Raw genomic sequence first — 19,313 nt, forward strand, 5'->3', positions numbered from 1 at the left:
TTTTTATATATTATTTAATTATAAAATCTATTTTGTATTTTATAAATTATTATTTGATCATTCATCCATTATGTTTATTAATAATAAAGAAAAAAACAATAACGAATTAGATCTTCCATTAATCGTAATAAATATTTTGACAATCCTAATCAATTAGAATTTTATCCTTGATCTGTTATATTGTAAACGCTCGTGAAATCGTGTTTCTTGAAAATTCAATCGATTGGACATACAACATAATCAATTGAATTTTGCAAGACATGTGAGTTTTTTCTAATTCAATCGATTGTTCTTATTACCCAATCGATTGAAGTCATCAAAGTAATATGAGTTTTTACAATTCAATCGATTGGTTGTGTTTTTAAAATTTTTTTTAAGAAGTACAAATAAATGTATCCAATAGAAGTGTTTGAATGGTTAGACTTGGTAGTTAAATATTTAATATTTAAAATATTATAATTTTGAGTAATATTTTAAATGGGTCCTAAAATATCTTTCATTAATCGTTTTTGTCTTTAAAGATGAGTACCTGTGATATAATTCGTAGCTAGTTGCTTTAATTTTGAGATTTGATAAAATGCTAATTGATTCAATTTGCTATGATGCTCAACCAATTTCATAAATCAAATTCATCTAATTCGATTTATTATGGAATATAAGCTATATAAATACCATCAAAACGTTGAACGTTCATTATAGTAGGACTCACCATGACAAAAAAAAATATAAACTATATAAATTATTTTAGTATAATAATCCAATAATACATTTTGAGTTTACACTTTTAAATATTGCTAGCTAATTAATAATAAAAAATAATAAATTTTATTTACTTTCTAGTATTCCACAATGTATGTAAATCACTAGAAGATAAACAAAAATATACTTTTCTATTACACAATCAATTTCATGAATAAAGAATCGAAACGAAGAATTGCAACATTAGATATTCTACTAATTAATCTCGATTTTTTTAATCAAAACAATGGATTGTTTTCTAAACACAACAATAAAAAAATTGATTGGATCTCTGCCAATTGCTGCAACTGTGCATAATCAATGACAAATATTGGATATTAAAAAAATGAATAAACAATGAAGAAAAATTGGATATTAAGTAGATGGATAAATGATGAACAAAAACAATGAAAAAATTGATAATCAAGGAGAATGATAAACGATTCTAATTGTAGGATTAAGTAATTGATGATAGATTATTCACCAATTTATGATCTTAATATTAAAGAAAAAATAAGATTAGAATATCTAAATCAAAATAAAAACCTAAAAATTGAAGATAGAATTTTAAAGATAAGATAAATGAATAATAAAATAATAATTTATAAACACGAGCAGAAAAATTTAGAATGACATGATATATGACGCAGTGCACAATTCAATCAATTGAACAATACAACTAATTGATTGAATTGTGAAAATCCATATTATTTTGAAGACTTCAATCGATTGGGTAACACAACTGGTGCGCAAAATTTAATCTTGCACAACTGAACCAGCAAGTGTACCGCGTCGTCCAAGTAATACCTCAGGTGAGTGAGGGTCGAATCCCATGAAGATTGCCAGATTGAGCAAGCAATGGTTATCCTGCAGATCTTAGTCAAGCGAGTTGAAAGTTGATTGGTATGTTGCAGGCGCATAAATAATTAATAGCAAAAGCAAATACTAATTCAGATAGAAACAGTGATGAGATGGCAGTTAAGGTTTCAGAGATACTTCCTCTTCTGAATTAATACGTCATACCAACTACTCCAATGATGAATGATTCCTTCAATAGCAAGGCTGTAAGTGATTAAGTCATGGGTCGTAGTCATTAATCTCCTCAGGTCCAGACCAAACATCCAAACAGACTAGATCAATCTGGGAGAGGGTGAAGCGCACGCAAGTCAATCCCTTTGGTGATTCTACTCAAAACACCACAGATAAGGTCGGATCTTCCGGATCAGAGATTGCTGCTGTTATGGTTCTAGCCCTTATAACTACAGGAACCTCAATTGTCCCTGACTAACGAGGTTATATGTCACATACCCCGATTAATCCAAATAATTCTGTTGGAACCCGTAATGCATCCTCAAGCTGTAGCTCAATACTATCCAGGTCAGGACTCGTAAGGAAATCATGTAGAATCGAGATTCATGAAGAACGACAGTGCATCATAGAATAGAATCAAACACTCATTGAAGTAGAAAAATAATTGTATTAATCCATAGGAATCAACAGAGCTCCTAACCTTAACCTAGGAGATTTAGTTGCTCATACTGTACAGAAAATTATGTCTAGGGTTCAAATGGTGGTGAAAATCCCTAACAAGAGTGATCCTATTTCTATATATACTAACCTAAACCTAAAGAAACATTAATAATAATTGGGAATTATATAAATGAAATAAGCTAAACTAAAGGTGCAAAAATCTACTTATAGGCCCACTTGGTGAGTGTTTGAGTTGAGCTTGGCCTCTAACTTGAAGAAGTGGGCATTCAAGTGAATGAGCTGTGTCCTTTCCCCCTTTGTGGTGTTGAATGCCAGGTTTGGGTGTTCAACGCTAGCCTTGGTTCTCTTGGGGCGTTGAATGCCCACTAGGGAGTCGTTTGGGTGTTCAACGCCCATTTTGGGCTGTCCAATCTGAAGAAAAGTATAGACCATTATATATTGCTGGAAAGTCCAACGAGTTAGCTTTCCAATGCCATTGAGAACGTGGCATTTAAACCTCTGTAACTCCAGAAATGCTCATTTGAATGCACCAAGGTCAGACTTTGACAGTATCTGCTATGCTTTCCTCGCCTCTGAATAAGACTTTGCTAAAACTCTGCCAATTTCGCTTAAAATTCACCTAAAATCATAGAAAAATATAAAAGCTCAAAATAGCATCCAAAAAGTAAATTTTGCATCAAAACCTACTAAAACATAGTAAAACTTAATAAAACATACTGAAAACACTATGAAAATAACATCAAAAAGCGTATAAAATCCGCTCATCAACAACCAATCGATTGAATTGTGAAAACCATATTGCTTTGATGACTTCAATCGATTGGATAGCAAGAACAATTGATTGAATTAGAAAAAAGTCAAAAAAACCTACATGCCTGACAAAATTCAATCGATTGTGTAGCAATTCCAATCGATTGAATTTTGGGAAACCCAGAAATTCAATGGATTGTGTTGTATGTTCAATCGATTGAATTTCCAAGAAACACGATTTCACCCGTGTTTACGGAAGTAATGGATCAAGGATAAAATTCTAATTGGTTAGGATTATCAAAATATTTATTACGATTAATGGAAGATCTAATTTATTATTGTTTTTGTTTTTGATTATTAATAAACATAATAGATGAATGATAAAATAATAATTTACAAAATAAAAATAATTTTATTTTTAAATAATATATAAAAATTAATTTGTAATTAAAATTAAATAATGACTATTTAATAGTTATTAAAAAACTTAAAAAATATATTTTGTTATGAGACCATTTAATGGTCCAAATGTTTTGGGACCATCGAATCCGATGCCTTGATTCAATGGTCTTATAGTAGTCAAACAGATTTAATTAAATATAAAATAAAATTATTAAAAATACAATATTAATTTTTAAATATTTAAATTCATATAATAATAAAATTTAAAATTTCACAACTCACATAATAACTAATCTATATTTCATCTTTAGAATTTCATATTCAAGTCCAAACATTAAAATTTAGTGTAAATATCCAAAATGGTCCCTAAAATTTCAAATAGCTATTCAATTTAGTCATTAACTTTTAAAATTGACTAATTAAATCCCTGAAATTCGAAAAAGTGCATATTCGTTAGTCCCTTGCAGAAGTATCGTCTAAACATTGATGATGTGAGCATGAACTGCCATGTAGGCATTGTATTAAATGACGTCGTTGAAGGAGAGGGATACCCTAAGTGTGTGTGAAACGACGTGGTTCAACATTTTTCCCCCTTTCAATAAACAATTCTCACTGATCCCCCTCCTATTTTCAACGTTTCCCACCAAAACCTCAAAAAACATTCTCTTCTTCTCTGTCCATTCGTTCTCCCATACTTTTCACTCACATTTTCTCATCGACGATCATCCTTGGAATCTATTCGCTCCAGTCAATGAATGACTTATCGACAAAGCATCACCTTCGCACACTGCTGACGATGCGATGTAAGGGTTCATGCTGATCCTTCTCTTTCATTTTTTGTATTCCGTTGAGGGTTGTTGGTACTTGTGTGGAGATGATATCTCTTAACTTGGAATGTGGGTCAAAGAGATATTATTTGTGAAACAGATTATATGGACGCTTTCAATCTTGTTAATAATCATCATGATGGTTGCGGATTTGTTAATTTATTGGTGTTTAACATCAGGGATATCATGGATTGAAAATAGCGTGTTGATCTTCATTTGATTATGAGATATGCAAATACATTGACAGATATTATGACAAAGATGACAATGAAACTACACGATTATCATGTGAAGCTTCCCTCACCTTAGAAGAAATTTGAGAGTGATCTTAAGTGAGACTGGGAAATGGATTCTCTCCAGTTTTTTTAACACTTGACAGAATACAGTGTGATCTCTCACCTTTGATTCTCTAAGTGGGACCAGAAATAAATAAGAGAGAGAGTGTGATGAATGGTTAGATTAAACACTGCACACCATCCATTTTTTTTTTTCACTGGAGAGGATACACTCCCAGTGAGACTGTACTTCTGTTTAAGTCGTTCCTTGAGCTTTGTTTTTTCTTTCTTTTCCTTTGTTTAGTTTCGTTTTAAGTTAAAAAAAATTACTATTAATTTTGTAATTTTATAAAATGTGTGTTCTGTTATCTTAATTTAAAAGTTTTTTTTCATTTTATCACTTTATTAATTTTTTCACTTTAAACATCTTGATCTAGAAACAGGGGTTTGTCTAAAATCAGCTCAACTCTTTTGAGCTTATCTGATGCACCATTAAATTTGAAGCGTTAGATTAGATTTATAAATGATCTAATGGTTTATATTTAAATTATTATTAATTTAATAAAAATTACACTTAAAGATATCAACTCTTTTGATATTTTAAAATAGCCCAATATAAAAGTTCATAACCAAACCCTTAATTGCTGCAGCTATGCGCTCCTGCCTCTTCCCTCCACCCACTTCCTCCGTCTTCTTCCTCAAATGATGAAATGATGGTTTCTTCCTTTCGGTCTGCCTTCTTCTTCTTCGCGATGTCTCTCTCTGCTTCTTTCTCTACTCACTGTCCTCTGCCTTCTTCAACAATGACTCCATTTTGTTTTTTGCTCAAATTTCTCAAACCTTTTTAGGGTTTTGGTCAAAAGAGGATGACCTTTAATGGAGCCTCCAGTTGAGAACAAGTTTCATATCGATCAAAAAATCTGTGGCAGATTCTTTGGAGAGATCTATCTCGGTGAGTTTTCTCTTTTTAGGATTTATCAGCTTAATTTATTTTAATAATTTTTATGTGGGTACCAATATTCAGACAGATGAAGAGGTTCTGATTAAACTTGTGAGTACTCTGATCTACCTGTGTTAATTTTGAAAAAAAAAATAGTAATAATCAGGAGGGACAACTGCAGTTGCAAAAGGGAAGAGAAGGGCGGTGGAGGAACCAGTGGACAAGGCCACTCTTCAGAAGCAGAGACACATGATCAAGAGTCTGCTGCTAGGTCCAGGGAACGCAAACATGTACTTACCCCCTTTTCCAAATTTTTTTTAATAGAGTTTCTTTTGTTATATATTTTGATTTAATGTTTTGAAAAATGGAGATTCTTATGTGGTAAGTGATGTTCACTTTTGCTGGAAATCTCACTATTGAGGCTATAATTGTTGAGTTGAAAAGAGCAGGAACTGAATTAAAATTGAAATTTTTCAATCTTATCTCTATAGCTTTAAATTACTTGTTGCAGCTTCTTGAATTCGTCATTCCAGTATCCAGTTGTGAAAATTGGTACAGAAGATCAATCTTTTATTGACTCTGTTATGGTGATGTGAAAATTGGTGATTGGATTTAAATCTAATTGATTATTGAATACCCATGAACTATCAGCAGCGAGTAGAATAAATTCAAACTTTGTAAAAATAAAAAAGTTTATGAAAATACCCGAAGGCTTTTTATTGTGTTTTGTTTCCATTTTTTTCTTTAAACTAGTGGTATACTATGTTGTATATGTGTATTCTGAAATTTATGAAAAATTTATTGAGAATGTAAGAAGTTTAAAATGTTAGTATTTGATGCATATGCACATTCGATATGCATAGTTGAACAAAAATGAAGTGTTTCGGCACCATAGGTTGTGGAACATGTTAGATTTTCAGTAGTTGCAATAATACTAATTGTGTATGTTATCGTTTCTTTTAGCTTTTGGAATTCGATCTGAGCTTGTAATTTAAGATGATTTCCAATGTCACCATTTTGGTGGTTTTTAATGTGGAAGACACTGTGTATGTGTGTTTTGCAGCTCTTGTCCAGTTGCTAAAATTCCAAGGACATCTGCTCTTCAAATTGCACTCTGATAGAAAGTTTCAGTTGAGGCAAGGCTTGCAACACTTCTGATGGAAAATAAGGAGTTTTCAGAAGCTTTGACTTTACTCTCCAGCTTGGTCAAAGATGTTAGAAGATTAGATGACAAGCTTCTACTTGTAGACATAGACTTGCTGGAAAGCAAGCTACACTTCTCATTAAGAAAGCCTTCCAAAGGTAAAAGCTGCACTCACAGCAGCAAGAACAGCTGCAAATGCTATTTATGTGCCGCTGGCACAGCAAGGTGCCATAGATCTGCAGAGTGGACTACTTCATGCTGAGGAGAAGGATTAGGGATGCCCAAAATAACCTACTGTCAGTGTAGTAAAATGTATTACTTGTGGTGTGTATCATTATTACCATTCTAAATTATCAATATCAAGGATCATATCATTAACTCCCTAACATATATTGTTTTCTCTTAGTTAGTATAGTCTTTTCCTGCACAGTTTCGTGATATTTTTTTTGTATTCTAATCTCCAAATGACATCAGAAAATAGGGATGTGATGCTGTTACTAGAATGGTTGATTAATCCTCATCTGAAAACTTCAATCAAAACACGAGCATCTCTTGGCTTCAAACTAATTAAAAGAAAAAGTATGATTGACTTTTGAAACCAATTGATAAGCAAGCAAAGAAATTATTATCATTAAGCAAGCAGAGAAATTATTATCATTATATGTCAAATAAAGTTGGGTGTTCCTGATCAAGTCTCCTCGAGACTAATCTTGTTAATTACTAACTTGATTTATCTTCACCTGATGCAGCCAATATACACTTCATATCATATTGTTATAAAAAATCGAGCAGCTTGCCATACCAAAAGTATCAAAATTTTCAAATTACAAAGCCAATAAGAACTTCAAAGTCTGAAATAAACCTAAAATATAAAGCAACTATAACATGAACACAATGGTTAGTGCTCACACCACTAATTAGATTTCGAAAAGTGCTCACACCACTAAAGAAATAAAACTTTTCCAAACGCTGTAGATACATAAGAGTGTCACATATCAATTGTATTTTCAAGTTCATGCCTGTACTCTTGAGAATCACTTCACCTAGAAGTATGAGCTATTAGTCAAGGCCTTTAAATTAAAAATGTTTTTTATGTCTATACAAATTTCACGTTAAGTCCACATTGGCTTGAAATAATGAAAAAAATTGCTCAAAGAACTCAATATTATATATTTCTAAATTCAGAGTGTAACATATAAACAAATTGATAGGTCCTATTTTTTTCCTATATAAAAGATTCTCAAAACTTGTTAAAACAAAGAGATGAACTCCACATAGTTAAACTCCAGAATCAAATAAGCAAAATTAATAAGATCATTTTATTTTAGTTTTCATCATTCATAAACCACTAATCTAAAAAATGCAACGAAGCTATGCAGCAAATAATTTTCTCCGGATATGAGCAGTAGCCCACATGTTTCTAAATTTCTTTTAGAAACAGAAATTAATATTGTAAACCTGCCATGGCTGCAATGCAAAATACAAATGAACTACACAATTCTCATACCATTGTTTGTAAAATCCATGAAGCCTCATGTCTCACTATGTTAGATACCAATAGAACAATAATGGAGAATTACAATTGCTACATATAATTACCAAATTGGCATGAATCTTAGCTACACCAACATGCTTGTAGCACAAAACAGAACAAATATAGCCTACAATCCCTGAATCAGAACAAATAAATAGAACAAAAAAATTGAATGAAATCAGCAAAAGAAAAAAATACAACAGATTCATACAAGGGAATGGAGGAATACAATAAGAAGATAAAAGGAACAAAAAGAAAGTTAAATCAATGAAGTAACTTCATACCTGAGTCTGAGGCTCCATTGTTATTCTGGAAGTGGAGAATGAAGGGGGAGACGGAGCACCACAGCACTGACGATCACTCGACGAGAGAAGAGAGAAGAGAGAAGAGGAGACGGGGAGGAAGAGCCTACGAACGACGCTGGAAGATGGATTGGACGGCAACGGCGATAGCTCGGCTGGACGGCGACGGCGAATGCTGATACCAGCGGAGAGTAGAGTAGTTGGTGGCGACTGGTGAGTTAACAGAGAAAAGATTTGGGAATTAGGGTACCGTATGGTGAGTTTGGGGGTGGGGCTGAATTTGGAGTGCGGTGAATTAAGGGTTTTATTAGTTAAATTTAAAAAATGTTTATGGTAAACATTAAAAAATAATAATTATTATTAAACCCTCATGTGGGGTATATTTATAATTTATATTTTGTGTCAATTAGAAAAATTCAAAAGACTTGAACTTATTAAAGACAGACCCTAAAAATTAGAAAAGATTAAGGGTCAAAATAAACATAAATACTGAACAAAAGAACGTTACAAAAGACCTAAAAAATTGAATTATGTATAATTGTGTATAATCTTTTTGATCGAGAAAAAAAAAAGTTTAATTCGGGTTTATACCTATTAAACTCAATTCTAGTAATATTAATTGATTAATTAATAATAACTAAATGAACACGTATGTTATGTCTGAAATCACTAGTGATTTGGTGTTAGTGAAATTGAAAACTAAAAAATAAAATAATTCTACTAGATAATCAACTAGAGTACTATTTAACTCCAATCAATTACAACATGAGCTCTAATAAAAGGCTCAATTAAACAAAAATAATCCCACAATCTTATTCAAGTCATAAAAAAAATTCGTCAATATAAAAAGAAACATTTAAATACCTAAAAAAAATTTGCAAATACAAAAAAGAAACATTTAAATAAGTCACAAAAAAACATCCAAATAAGTCACAAAAAAACATCTGATTTCATCTCAGATAAGCATTGAACACTCACAATATATTTAAATAATCTTCCTCCAAAAATTTAAAAAAAAAAAAGAGAAAACCCATGAAGGACGTTGTATGGACGTCGTTACTGTTTTAGTGGGTGTGATCTAGAGAGGATGACGACGACTGACAGGTTGGCCGGCTATGAGGTGGTCGACGGCACTGCATGGACGACGCGAGCATCTCCTCCTTGTTTCTTCCTTCACGAGCGCCTTGGTGTGAACAACAGTGGAGGCAGTGGTTGCGGTTGAGACCTTCATAGAAGAGGAGCGAGTGGTCTTCGAATGATATAACAGCTGTACAGTGGCGTCTTTCTTCTTTTGCGAGCTCCCCTGCATGCAGGGGCGGAGCTACACATATGGAAAGGGGGCAATGGCTCCCCCCCCCCAAATTTTTAATTTTTGTTAAAAAAAAAAGAATAATAGACATAGTCCCTCTTTTTTTTTTTTTTCAGCTCCTCTCCTTTTTTTTGGAATTTGGATTCTCTAAATTTTAAATTTGTACTTTAGAGGGTAAAGTGTGATTTTTTATCCTTGAATAGTTTCTCTCTCATTTATTCTTGGTCCCACCTATAAAATAAATGGTGAGAGATCACACTTTATTATCTAAAGTGAAATTCAAACTTTAGAGAATTTAAATCCTTTTTTTTGGGTACACTTTTTCAATCCTCCTTTCATTCATAAAAAAAATTAGTCTATTTTTATATAACATTAACAAAGTATAATAGTTTTAGGCTTAGTCTAATAGTTTACTTTATTTAAAAAATAAAATATAATTTTTTTCTCTCAATATCTTCATTCACTCAAATTTTTCACTTTTACTTTGCAACAGGTTATAATTTTAGTAAATTATTAAACACCGCCCCCTAAATAGTTAATCTAGCTCCGCCCCTGCCTGCATGAATAGTGGATGAGACAAAATAGCTACATCTGGTAGCGCCATGAATCACGAGGAGGAAGGTGTTTGCAGTTGTCCTTGCTGCGATGGACAGTGATCGACACCGGTTGAGGGCGGTGCAACAACATGACTGGGGCGGAGGAGATGAAGGAAAAAGTGTACAATGTGAGTGGTACAGAATTTAGTGTTTTTGTATTTTCTTTAGTGATAAAGCAAAACAAATTATGAAAATCTAATTTATTCTTTTTTTTTTTCATTCAAAAAATTTGAAAAAATATAATAATAAAATTTAAAAAATATAATTATTAAAAATTAATAAAAATAATAAAAAATAAATTATATTTTTTATTAGTGTCTTTATATCATTCGTATCAGAATGAATCCAAAATATACTCATTTAATGTTTCTATGTATGTCTCATCTGCCAAAGAGATTATCTGTATATTTTCAAATCCGCATATTAAGACAGTAGGGTCTAAACTGCAAAAACTAAAAATGAGGAGGAAGGTAAGCAAATACGTACGTGTAGCTTGCAAGGGCCAAGGTGAAAATAAGGGAAACTAGGCGGGGCGAGATTCCCTAACTCACACAAGAGGGCACAGGAGAGAAAGAGAAGGGAACGAAAGAAGATCGAGTTGCGGTGGCCACTCACTACTAAGAACCACCAAATTCCATTAACCACTACCACTGCTCACTGTGCACCACGCCGTTATAGAGAGCGAGAGAGAAGATGGGAACACTGGGCAGAGCTTTTTACACCGTTGGATTCTGGATCCGCGAGACTGGCCAAGCCCTTGATCGCCTTGGCTCCCGCCTCCAGGGCAATTACTTCTTCCAGGAACAACGTACGTACCTACCATTTCACTTATCCTCTTTCTCCATTTCTCGTTTCAATTAGGGTTACAATTAGAAAATAATGTATAATGTATAATAGATTCTGTATTTAATTGCTTTGATTTGATGTCTGTGTTCAGTGTCAAGGCATCGACCTCTGATGAATGTCTTCGACAAGGCTCCTGTGGTCCACCGGGATGCTTTTGTGGCACCTAGTGCCTCCATCACCGGCGATGTTCACGTTGGCCATGGTTCTTCCATTTGGTATGGATGTGTTCTTAGAGGTAATCTACACTCGCCTCCACCTCCACCATTTTTATTGTTTATATACTACATATCATATGCTGTTTTATTGAATATATGCTGCAATAGCTTAGCCTATGGGATAAGAGTAAGACCAAACAGTTCAGTTTTATTTTTCTGCACTCAACTGCTGCATTGGACATGCCATAACTTCGTAAACCTGCTTAGTATGCTAATTATCCTTTTACCATCGTATAAATTTATAGAGAATCGGTTGATAGTGCCAAGCTTGACGTAGGCTTTCCTTTGTTGATCTGAGATTAGGAAGCGGAGCTTTAAAAGTAGTCTAATCACTTATTCATAGTACCACACAATTTTAAGTGTGGTGAGACTCGTCCAGTTGCAGGACTCTAAACTTTGGGTTAATGATTTTTCATTCCGTTTGCATACCTTTTACAAGCACTAATGAGCGAAGAACTGAATACAGAACCGATTATAATCCCACTCCATTTCTACTTTGCTCCCTATTTTCCACCACTCCAAATCTTATCTTTCCTTCCAAGCCTACCTTTGGTCATAATGCTCACAGGCTCCCCACACATGAAATCGCTCTGTCTAGAATATCTATCTAGTGGGTATGGCTGATTAGATATTAAACTGTTTGCTTTAACTAGAATGTTAAGTCCTAAGTAACAAAGTAAGGCTTTCTAAAATGCGTCTTTTTCATTCAAAAGTTGGTAAATCAGATATATCTGCTTCTTGGTGTGATCCAGATTGATTGATTGATTGCTGCCTATCTACTTTAGTCTACTCCTTTCTTAATGTTGATCAAGAATGACCTCACATTTGTTTCTTAGTTTCCTACTCTTTTCACTGCTTCAACTTTTTGCATTCAGATGGTATTATTGAAAACTGTTTTAGCTATCTTGTTCCTACGCAAATGCACACACTGGCTTATATTACATTTATAACGTGGTTGAGTATTAATATTTCCCAATCGCTCCTCTTCTGTTTATTTGTGCATAGCCTGTTGTTTTTTACTTCTAACTAATTCATATTCTGTGTGAAGGTGATGTTAACAACATTAGTATTGGATCTGGAACTAATATACAAGACAATACTCTTGTTCATGTTGCCAAGTCTAATTTGAGTGGAAAGGTTTTGCCAACTATCATTGGAGATAATGTCACTGTCGGTGAGTGGAAGCCGTGATCATGTTTTGCATGCCTTAATTAAAAGAATGGGTCTAATGTGATCTTTATCTAAGATTTGTATACCATGGTTATATGTTTGAACATTAGGACATAGTGCTGTGTTACAAGGATGCACTGTTGAGGATGAGGCATTTATTGGCATGGGCGCAACCTTGCTTGATGGTGTATATATTGAGAAGCACGCCATGGTTGCTGCTGGAGCTCTTGTCAGGCAGAACACAAGGATTCCCTATGGAGAGGTTTGTATGAGCCTTTTGTTTTCCTCCAAAGGGAATAGCTCTCTTGCAATTAGATAAATGGAAGTTGCTTAAGTAGGTGATTCAATTAGGCCTAAAATGAATGATTAAGAGTTTTTCAGTTTATTTCACCAATGCCTTTTGACTATTAAGCCGAATGACTGCTTTCAAATGCAGGTTTGGGGAGGTAATCCAGCAAGGTTTCTGAGGAAGCTCACTGAAGACGAAATGGCCTTCTTCTCACAATCTGCCTTAAATTATTCCAATTTAGCTCGGGCTCATGCAGCTGAGAATGAGAAAGAACTTGATGCAACTGAATTTGAGAAACTTGTTCGAAAGAAGTTTGCTCGTGGTGACGGGGAACATGATTCAGTGCCTAACCTTTCAGATGATGTTTTGCTAGACAAATCATCGAAGGCTTCTTAGAGTTTTCTTTTCTTTTTCTTTTTTAATCTAAGTGAGCATATTTTATCTGCGATTTTCTGGAGAATGGCCGCATTTGTTTCCAATAAGTTTGTGGGCTCTTACTGATATCTCAAATATTCAAAAAAGAACATGCTGCATCTTGGCGTATAGCTATACTGTGTGGCCAATTCGAGCTTTACTTTCTGTTTCTTGGTGAGAAAAAGAGTGGAACTATTTGGTAATGTTTCAGTCATCCAGAGACATATATCTACAATTCTATAACGTTGTAGTTGGACATGTATTCTAGAATAATAAAGGATATCAGTTCAGATAAGCCAGTTGAATCTGTATTTTCATGGATAATAATTTATGTTCTCTTCATCACGTGTCATGTTATATATTAGCGTATAATAATGTTTTCTTTTGTATATTTCACTCAGGAAATGAGCCGTTTGCTTTCTCGGATAGTGCGTGCATCTAAAATGATTGTCTTTGAGATTTCTCAGATACGCAATATTCCTTTTTACTTGGGTGATGCGTAAAGAAAACGAACTGCTTTTTAAGGCTTGGTACTGGATCGTCCTACAGGAAATGGCACATAGTGAATCAAGTTAATTATTAGTTTATTATTATAAATATTATAAACAAGCTGTTCTCTTCACATAATGGCTTCTATAGCCTTTATCGTTATTTCAATACCTTTTCACATAATACCCGTTATTTCCCACTTTCCCTTCATTCTCTTCCATATGTACCCAATTGGAAGTTTTACCCGATAAAAAAGATAAAAAAAAAAAAAAAAACAATGCACGATTTGAAAAATTCCGTTGCCGGGAATCAAACCCGGGTCTCCTGGGTGAAAGCCAGATATCCTAACCGCTGGACGACAACGGAAGTTGTTAATGTTTTCAGAATATATGTTTTTATTACATATAGTTGATGTTAACGGGTTTATGTTCACCACATTGAACAATTCATGATTTGCTAAGGTATTTATTAATTTTTTCCATTATGAAACAAACAAACTGATTGATGCAATGATGTTTATTGCAAGGATCATTAGCGGAGGAGAATCAGGAGATTCTAATGATCCGTGACTGCATAAGTGAAATTATAAAGTGGCGGACATAAAGGGTCCCATTGGCTGTGGCTATGAGGCTTGTATAAGGTCTATGTTCTTTGATTACTTGATTTTTAAATCTTCTCAGCGGTACTAGCAGGTTGAAATGACATAATCACCCATGCTTTGGTCATAGAGCAAAAAGCTTCATTCCTCATTGTAACGTAATTGGTCATCACTTAAAAAGTGATGAAGTAAAACCATTTGAATCCTCCCTTTTTCTTTTGCAAACGGTATGACATCCTCTTATGAAAACAAAAAGCAAAAAAGAAAAAATAAATAATTATTTTTTAAAGGAGGAGAGGAAGGAAAAAAGAGTACAATAGTAGCTTAACATACGGCTGATTGTAGGCTATATGGGGACAAACCAAAAGATGATCCTTCAATCAAATAAAAGGCAATAATCTTGGCTTCATAAATTGCATTCAGATTCCCATCACTGTTGGTTTGGTTTCTTTTGGGTGTTATGTGTTTCTCTCAATACCTTCTTTATATATACACAATAACACAAAATTGGAATTGTCATCCTGTATTTCATGTGGATATATTTAGTTATATACAATTATACATACATACAACTAATAACAAGCATTATTGTATTCAATGCTAGAAAATGGAGCGTGAACCGAGGCGCAAAATTTACAATTGACACAAAAAAAAATATTAAATGTTTTACTAAAGAAATATGATATAAAGAAATTATAGAATTTGGATAATCACTCCATTCTAAATTTTTAACTAAATCTCTACGGAGATATAAAATAGGAATTTGTGATTTTTCATCTAAAATTAAGTTCTAATTACACTCGAAATATTCTCTAACAAAAAATTAAGCTCCAAAAATACAAAGAAAAAATATAAAAAAAAAACGAAACCAATATTCTCTAACAAAAAATGTAACTAATAACTTAATACATAAAATAATATAGAGACACAATATACGAAAAAAAAATCCAATAATCTTTTGTAATATTCACTAATTATGACTCATAACCTTTAATAAAATGGTTTACATAAACTTAAGGGCAAATGATTTGGTTAAACTAAGTGCATTTAAAAATGTCCTGAATGTCCCAAATAAAAAATTGTAATGTTAAAATCCTAAACCACGTTTCTATATAAATCGAATTAAATAAATTCGATTTAGGTAGTAAATCGAATCTAAATGATTCGAATTAGGTGAACGTAAATCGAATCAAATCAATTCAATTTAGGTATGAACATAATTTGAATCAATTAGATTCGATTTATGGTTGGACGTAAATCAAATGAATTAAATTCGATTTACATATGGAACCAGCTTTACAGTAAATCGAATTTAATTGTTTCGACTTACAATGCGGGGAGGTATATAAAAACAAGCTGCTATACGAAATTTTGTAGAAGAGTGAGATTCACAATGGCTAGTGATAAGAGTTTTGTAGCTCTTGTGCACTACAGAAGGTCCATTAAGAAGAAAACGCGATCAGGAATTAAGTTCACTGACAAGGACCCGTTGAGTATTTTTCTCAAACCTTCGACAAGTTTCGCTTAGTTTAAGAACACTATACTCCAGAGACTAGGACTGCATGGCGTGAAACGAGTGAAATGTATGCGTCTCAGGGCGCCATCTCTCTACGAAGGCGCTGACCAACGGCTCGTCCAACCGAAACCAACTCTCGTTCAATCTTGCAAGATGGTATAGACCAGCCATCTGCAAGTAAAGAATGATCTTATCATCCAACATCATACCGTGCTGCCGTCTTATGCTGATGATGCATCGATGGGGCTGCATAAGAATAGAAGATGACTTCTCACATTCGTCACAAAAACACCTCTCAATGCATCAAAATTTCTAGTTACCACAACATTGCATGCCATCACTTTGCAAACATTTTTATCTTTCTATCCCTACAAATCTTTTATACATAGAAACGCTAACCACTACATTACTCATCTCCAATTTTCGTATTAACAAAAAAATTACTAGTACGAGATAAAAATATGTTCTTTTTATTAACAAAGATAAAAAAAAGTAGTTAACCTTGTTCATTAATCTACAGCTAGCCCTATTCTACAGTTAATAACTCACTAAGCCTGACATGAACTAAATTCAAATATCTGTTTCTGAATTTATTTTATAAATCCCACATTAACAGTTCTAACTAACTACTAATTTATTTAAAAACATATTAAACATTAAAAAAATATAAACCTCGAGGTGGACGACTCCAGCAATATGCGCGATTCCGTCAAGTCGATACAGACGATATGGGTTGTCCTCCATGCATGCAGATTCGGTCCAACCCGAGTGGCTTTCAGATAATCTCAGAACTGGGTGGTGGGGTATAAAGTTTCTGGGTTCGAATCAAGTGACTTCGATTTGTTTATATAGCGAAGAAGCAAGCAAATCGAATCAACTTGATTCGAATTATGCGCGTTCCAATTGCTTGTAAATCGAAGCAAGTCAGTTCGATTTAAAGAAACATCAAATCGAATCAAGTGGATTCAATTTACGTGGGTTTTGAATTCTGTAGGCTAAATCGAATTGTGTTAATTCGATTTACGTATTTACTGAAATCGAATTCACTTAGTTCGATTTATATATTTTTTTACCACAACCGTGATTCGAATTGGATTGATTCGATTTGCATTAAAATTTTTATCTCACTTAATTCGAATCATTTAGTTTCAATTTACTACGTATTTGGCTAAATCGAATTCACTCGATTCAATTTATATAAAAGTCAACATTAAAATTTTGTGATTGCAATTTTTTATTTGGGACATTGAGGACATTTTCAAATGTACTTGGTTTAACCAAGTCATTTACCCTAAACATAAGGTCAAACTACCTATTTATCCTATTCTTATGGAAGTAAAAGGATATCCAACCAAACAAGTTACAAATAAGTTCTCCTAATGGTCATAATATAAAGATTAGTCAATATTTTTAACTATATTATGATATAACACTTGTAACTAAACATTTATAGTTCTTGATAATTTTACTATGTTCTTCAACTGGATATTTATATAACTTGATATTTGTTTAACTTGTGCACATTCATTTCCAACACATTAACAAATCAAAATTGATTTAAATTTTTCACATTTAATTCAATTCTTTTTTCTATTTTTTATGGTTGGAGGATTAATAATGTATAAAAAGAAAAAAAACTTAAGAGTCAATAATTTTAATTAGTTAATAGACACTATAACTTTAGCTAATTGTAATATTTAATAAAGGGTAAAATATATTTTTTGTCATTAAAATTTGACAAAAATTTCAAAAATAACCCCAAACTTTATTTTGTTTTAATTTTATTCTAAAAATTTTTGATTTGCATCAAATATACTCCTAACGGCTAATTTTCCAAAAAATTTAAGATATATTCAACAATAATTTCATAAGAACAACCCCTCAACATAAACAAATCAAGTATAATTTTCATGCATTATTGTTATTGGTCTTAAATTTTTTAAAAATTTAGCTGTAGAGAGTATATTTGATACAAATCGAAAATTTTTAGAACAAAATAAAACTTAGGGATATTTTTAAAATTTTTAACAAACTTCAAGGATAAAAAATATACTTTATCCTAAATTATTTTACATTTGATTTGATCTTTCCTCAGTAAAAATGTAATATACAGAGTCTCAACATCCTGTAGCTACTAGTTCTCGTTCCCCTTATGAGCCTGCAACAGTTTTCGTCACCAATTCGAGTATGAAGTAAGAACGAGGCTTTCAAGGTAAATGATGTTGATGCTACAACATCTCCCGTCACTTTCATAAGCATGCAATTATAATTGCTAATTTGTCATATGCATGTTATAAAGTGTTAAGTATCGTGTCTATTCATCTGTTTTGTCTATGACTAAATAAGATATAACGACATTTAATTTGGATTTATACTTTTTTCATAAAATATAATATTTCATGTCTCTAGAGGTTAGGCATGAATCTCGAGTTCTTTCATGAAGCAATTAAGCGTTTGAATGTTGCAAACAGCAACACAACCACCCTCTAACATGTAACCTCTATCATTTCAATGCGCGTGTTCCTTGTCTTATCATACTCATGAGCCCTCTTTTCATTTTCTCGTGCTTAATCAGTGATAGGCTTTTCTTTAATTAATTACAAAAGGTTTGGTTTCAATTTTACGTTTCAATATATTATTGGTGTTTAATGATTGCAACTGCTCACGTCCTTGTGTTTCCTTGGGTGAGAATAGGCCAGCGCAACCATCAAAGTCCTACAACGACATACAAACCTTTAATAAATAAATAAACAAGCTTTAGAAAATTATATTAAATAAATTATTTAAACCAACTCTAAATAATTGAAAAATAAGTCTGATTCTTAATAAACTAGAATAATATTGTACATCCAAGTATTTTTGTTAATCAAATCTAACTAAATTAATCTAATATAATAAAAATCAATTATAGTTAGTATTATTCCAAATCTTATTATTTAACTTGATTGAATTTAATTCATAAAAAGACTTAAATGTGTAGCATTACTCAATTAACTATTAGGTTTTCATTTTCAATGTATTAGAGTAATTAATATGAAAATGCAATAATTTATTTTTTAAAATGAAGCAATGAACATAATTTTTGTCTTGTGATCATGGCGTATCATTAGATCTATATTGTGGAATGAATAATAATGTTATTCATATCGTATTTCAACTTAAATAATTAATAATGAATTAAATTTAGTGTGGTTAATTAACTCATTCATCTATCTTTTAATTTATTATTACTAATAGCTTTCAAGTGACAGATTTGGCGAAAACAATATGATCAAATCGAATATGAATATGTTTGTTCGATCGTTATGCTTTACCAATGCAACTTTATTTTATGATAATGTGACTAACTGACTATGATTCTTTGGCTACCTAAACTCAAATAATAATTCTCTTCTACAACTGTATGAATGGAGCAAAAGCTAGGTATTGGCTTTCCACCGGATGTAATAGCCAAACTGTTGATTGAGT

The 19,313-nt window shown here is 32.5% G+C and overlaps 1 protein-coding gene, 1 long non-coding RNA gene and 1 other non-coding gene across 3 annotated transcripts; 1 reads left to right on the plus strand and 2 right to left on the minus strand.

Moving 5' to 3' along the window:
• Positions 1-8,047: 8,047 nt before the first annotated feature.
• Positions 8,048-8,695, minus strand: LOC112800738 (uncharacterized). The gene is made up of 2 exons (XR_011881782.1): positions 8,386-8,695; positions 8,048-8,237 (listed from the first exon to the last, which is right to left on the minus strand). It is a non-coding gene; the product is annotated as an uncharacterized lncRNA (long non-coding RNA).
• Positions 8,696-10,771: 2,076 nt separating this feature from the next.
• Positions 10,772-13,537, plus strand: LOC112800739 (gamma carbonic anhydrase 1, mitochondrial). The gene is made up of 5 exons (XM_025843119.2): positions 10,772-11,116; positions 11,246-11,389; positions 12,418-12,543; positions 12,650-12,801; positions 12,976-13,537. The coding sequence occupies exons 1-5, from the start codon at positions 11,002-11,004 to the stop codon at positions 13,222-13,224; spliced, it is 786 nt and encodes a 261-aa protein (XP_025698904.1). The 5' UTR covers positions 10,772-11,001; the 3' UTR covers positions 13,225-13,537.
• A 488-nt stretch (positions 13,538-14,025) lies between these two features.
• Positions 14,026-14,097, minus strand: TRNAE-UUC (transfer RNA glutamic acid (anticodon UUC)). The gene has a single exon. It is a non-coding gene; the product is annotated as a tRNA-Glu (tRNA).
• Positions 14,098-19,313: the final 5,216 nt, after the last annotated feature.

This window comes from Arachis hypogaea, chromosome 5 (genome assembly GCF_003086295.3).
Source record: "Arachis hypogaea cultivar Tifrunner chromosome 5, arahy.Tifrunner.gnm2.J5K5, whole genome shotgun sequence".
NCBI lineage: Eukaryota > Viridiplantae > Streptophyta > Magnoliopsida > Fabales > Fabaceae > Arachis > Arachis hypogaea.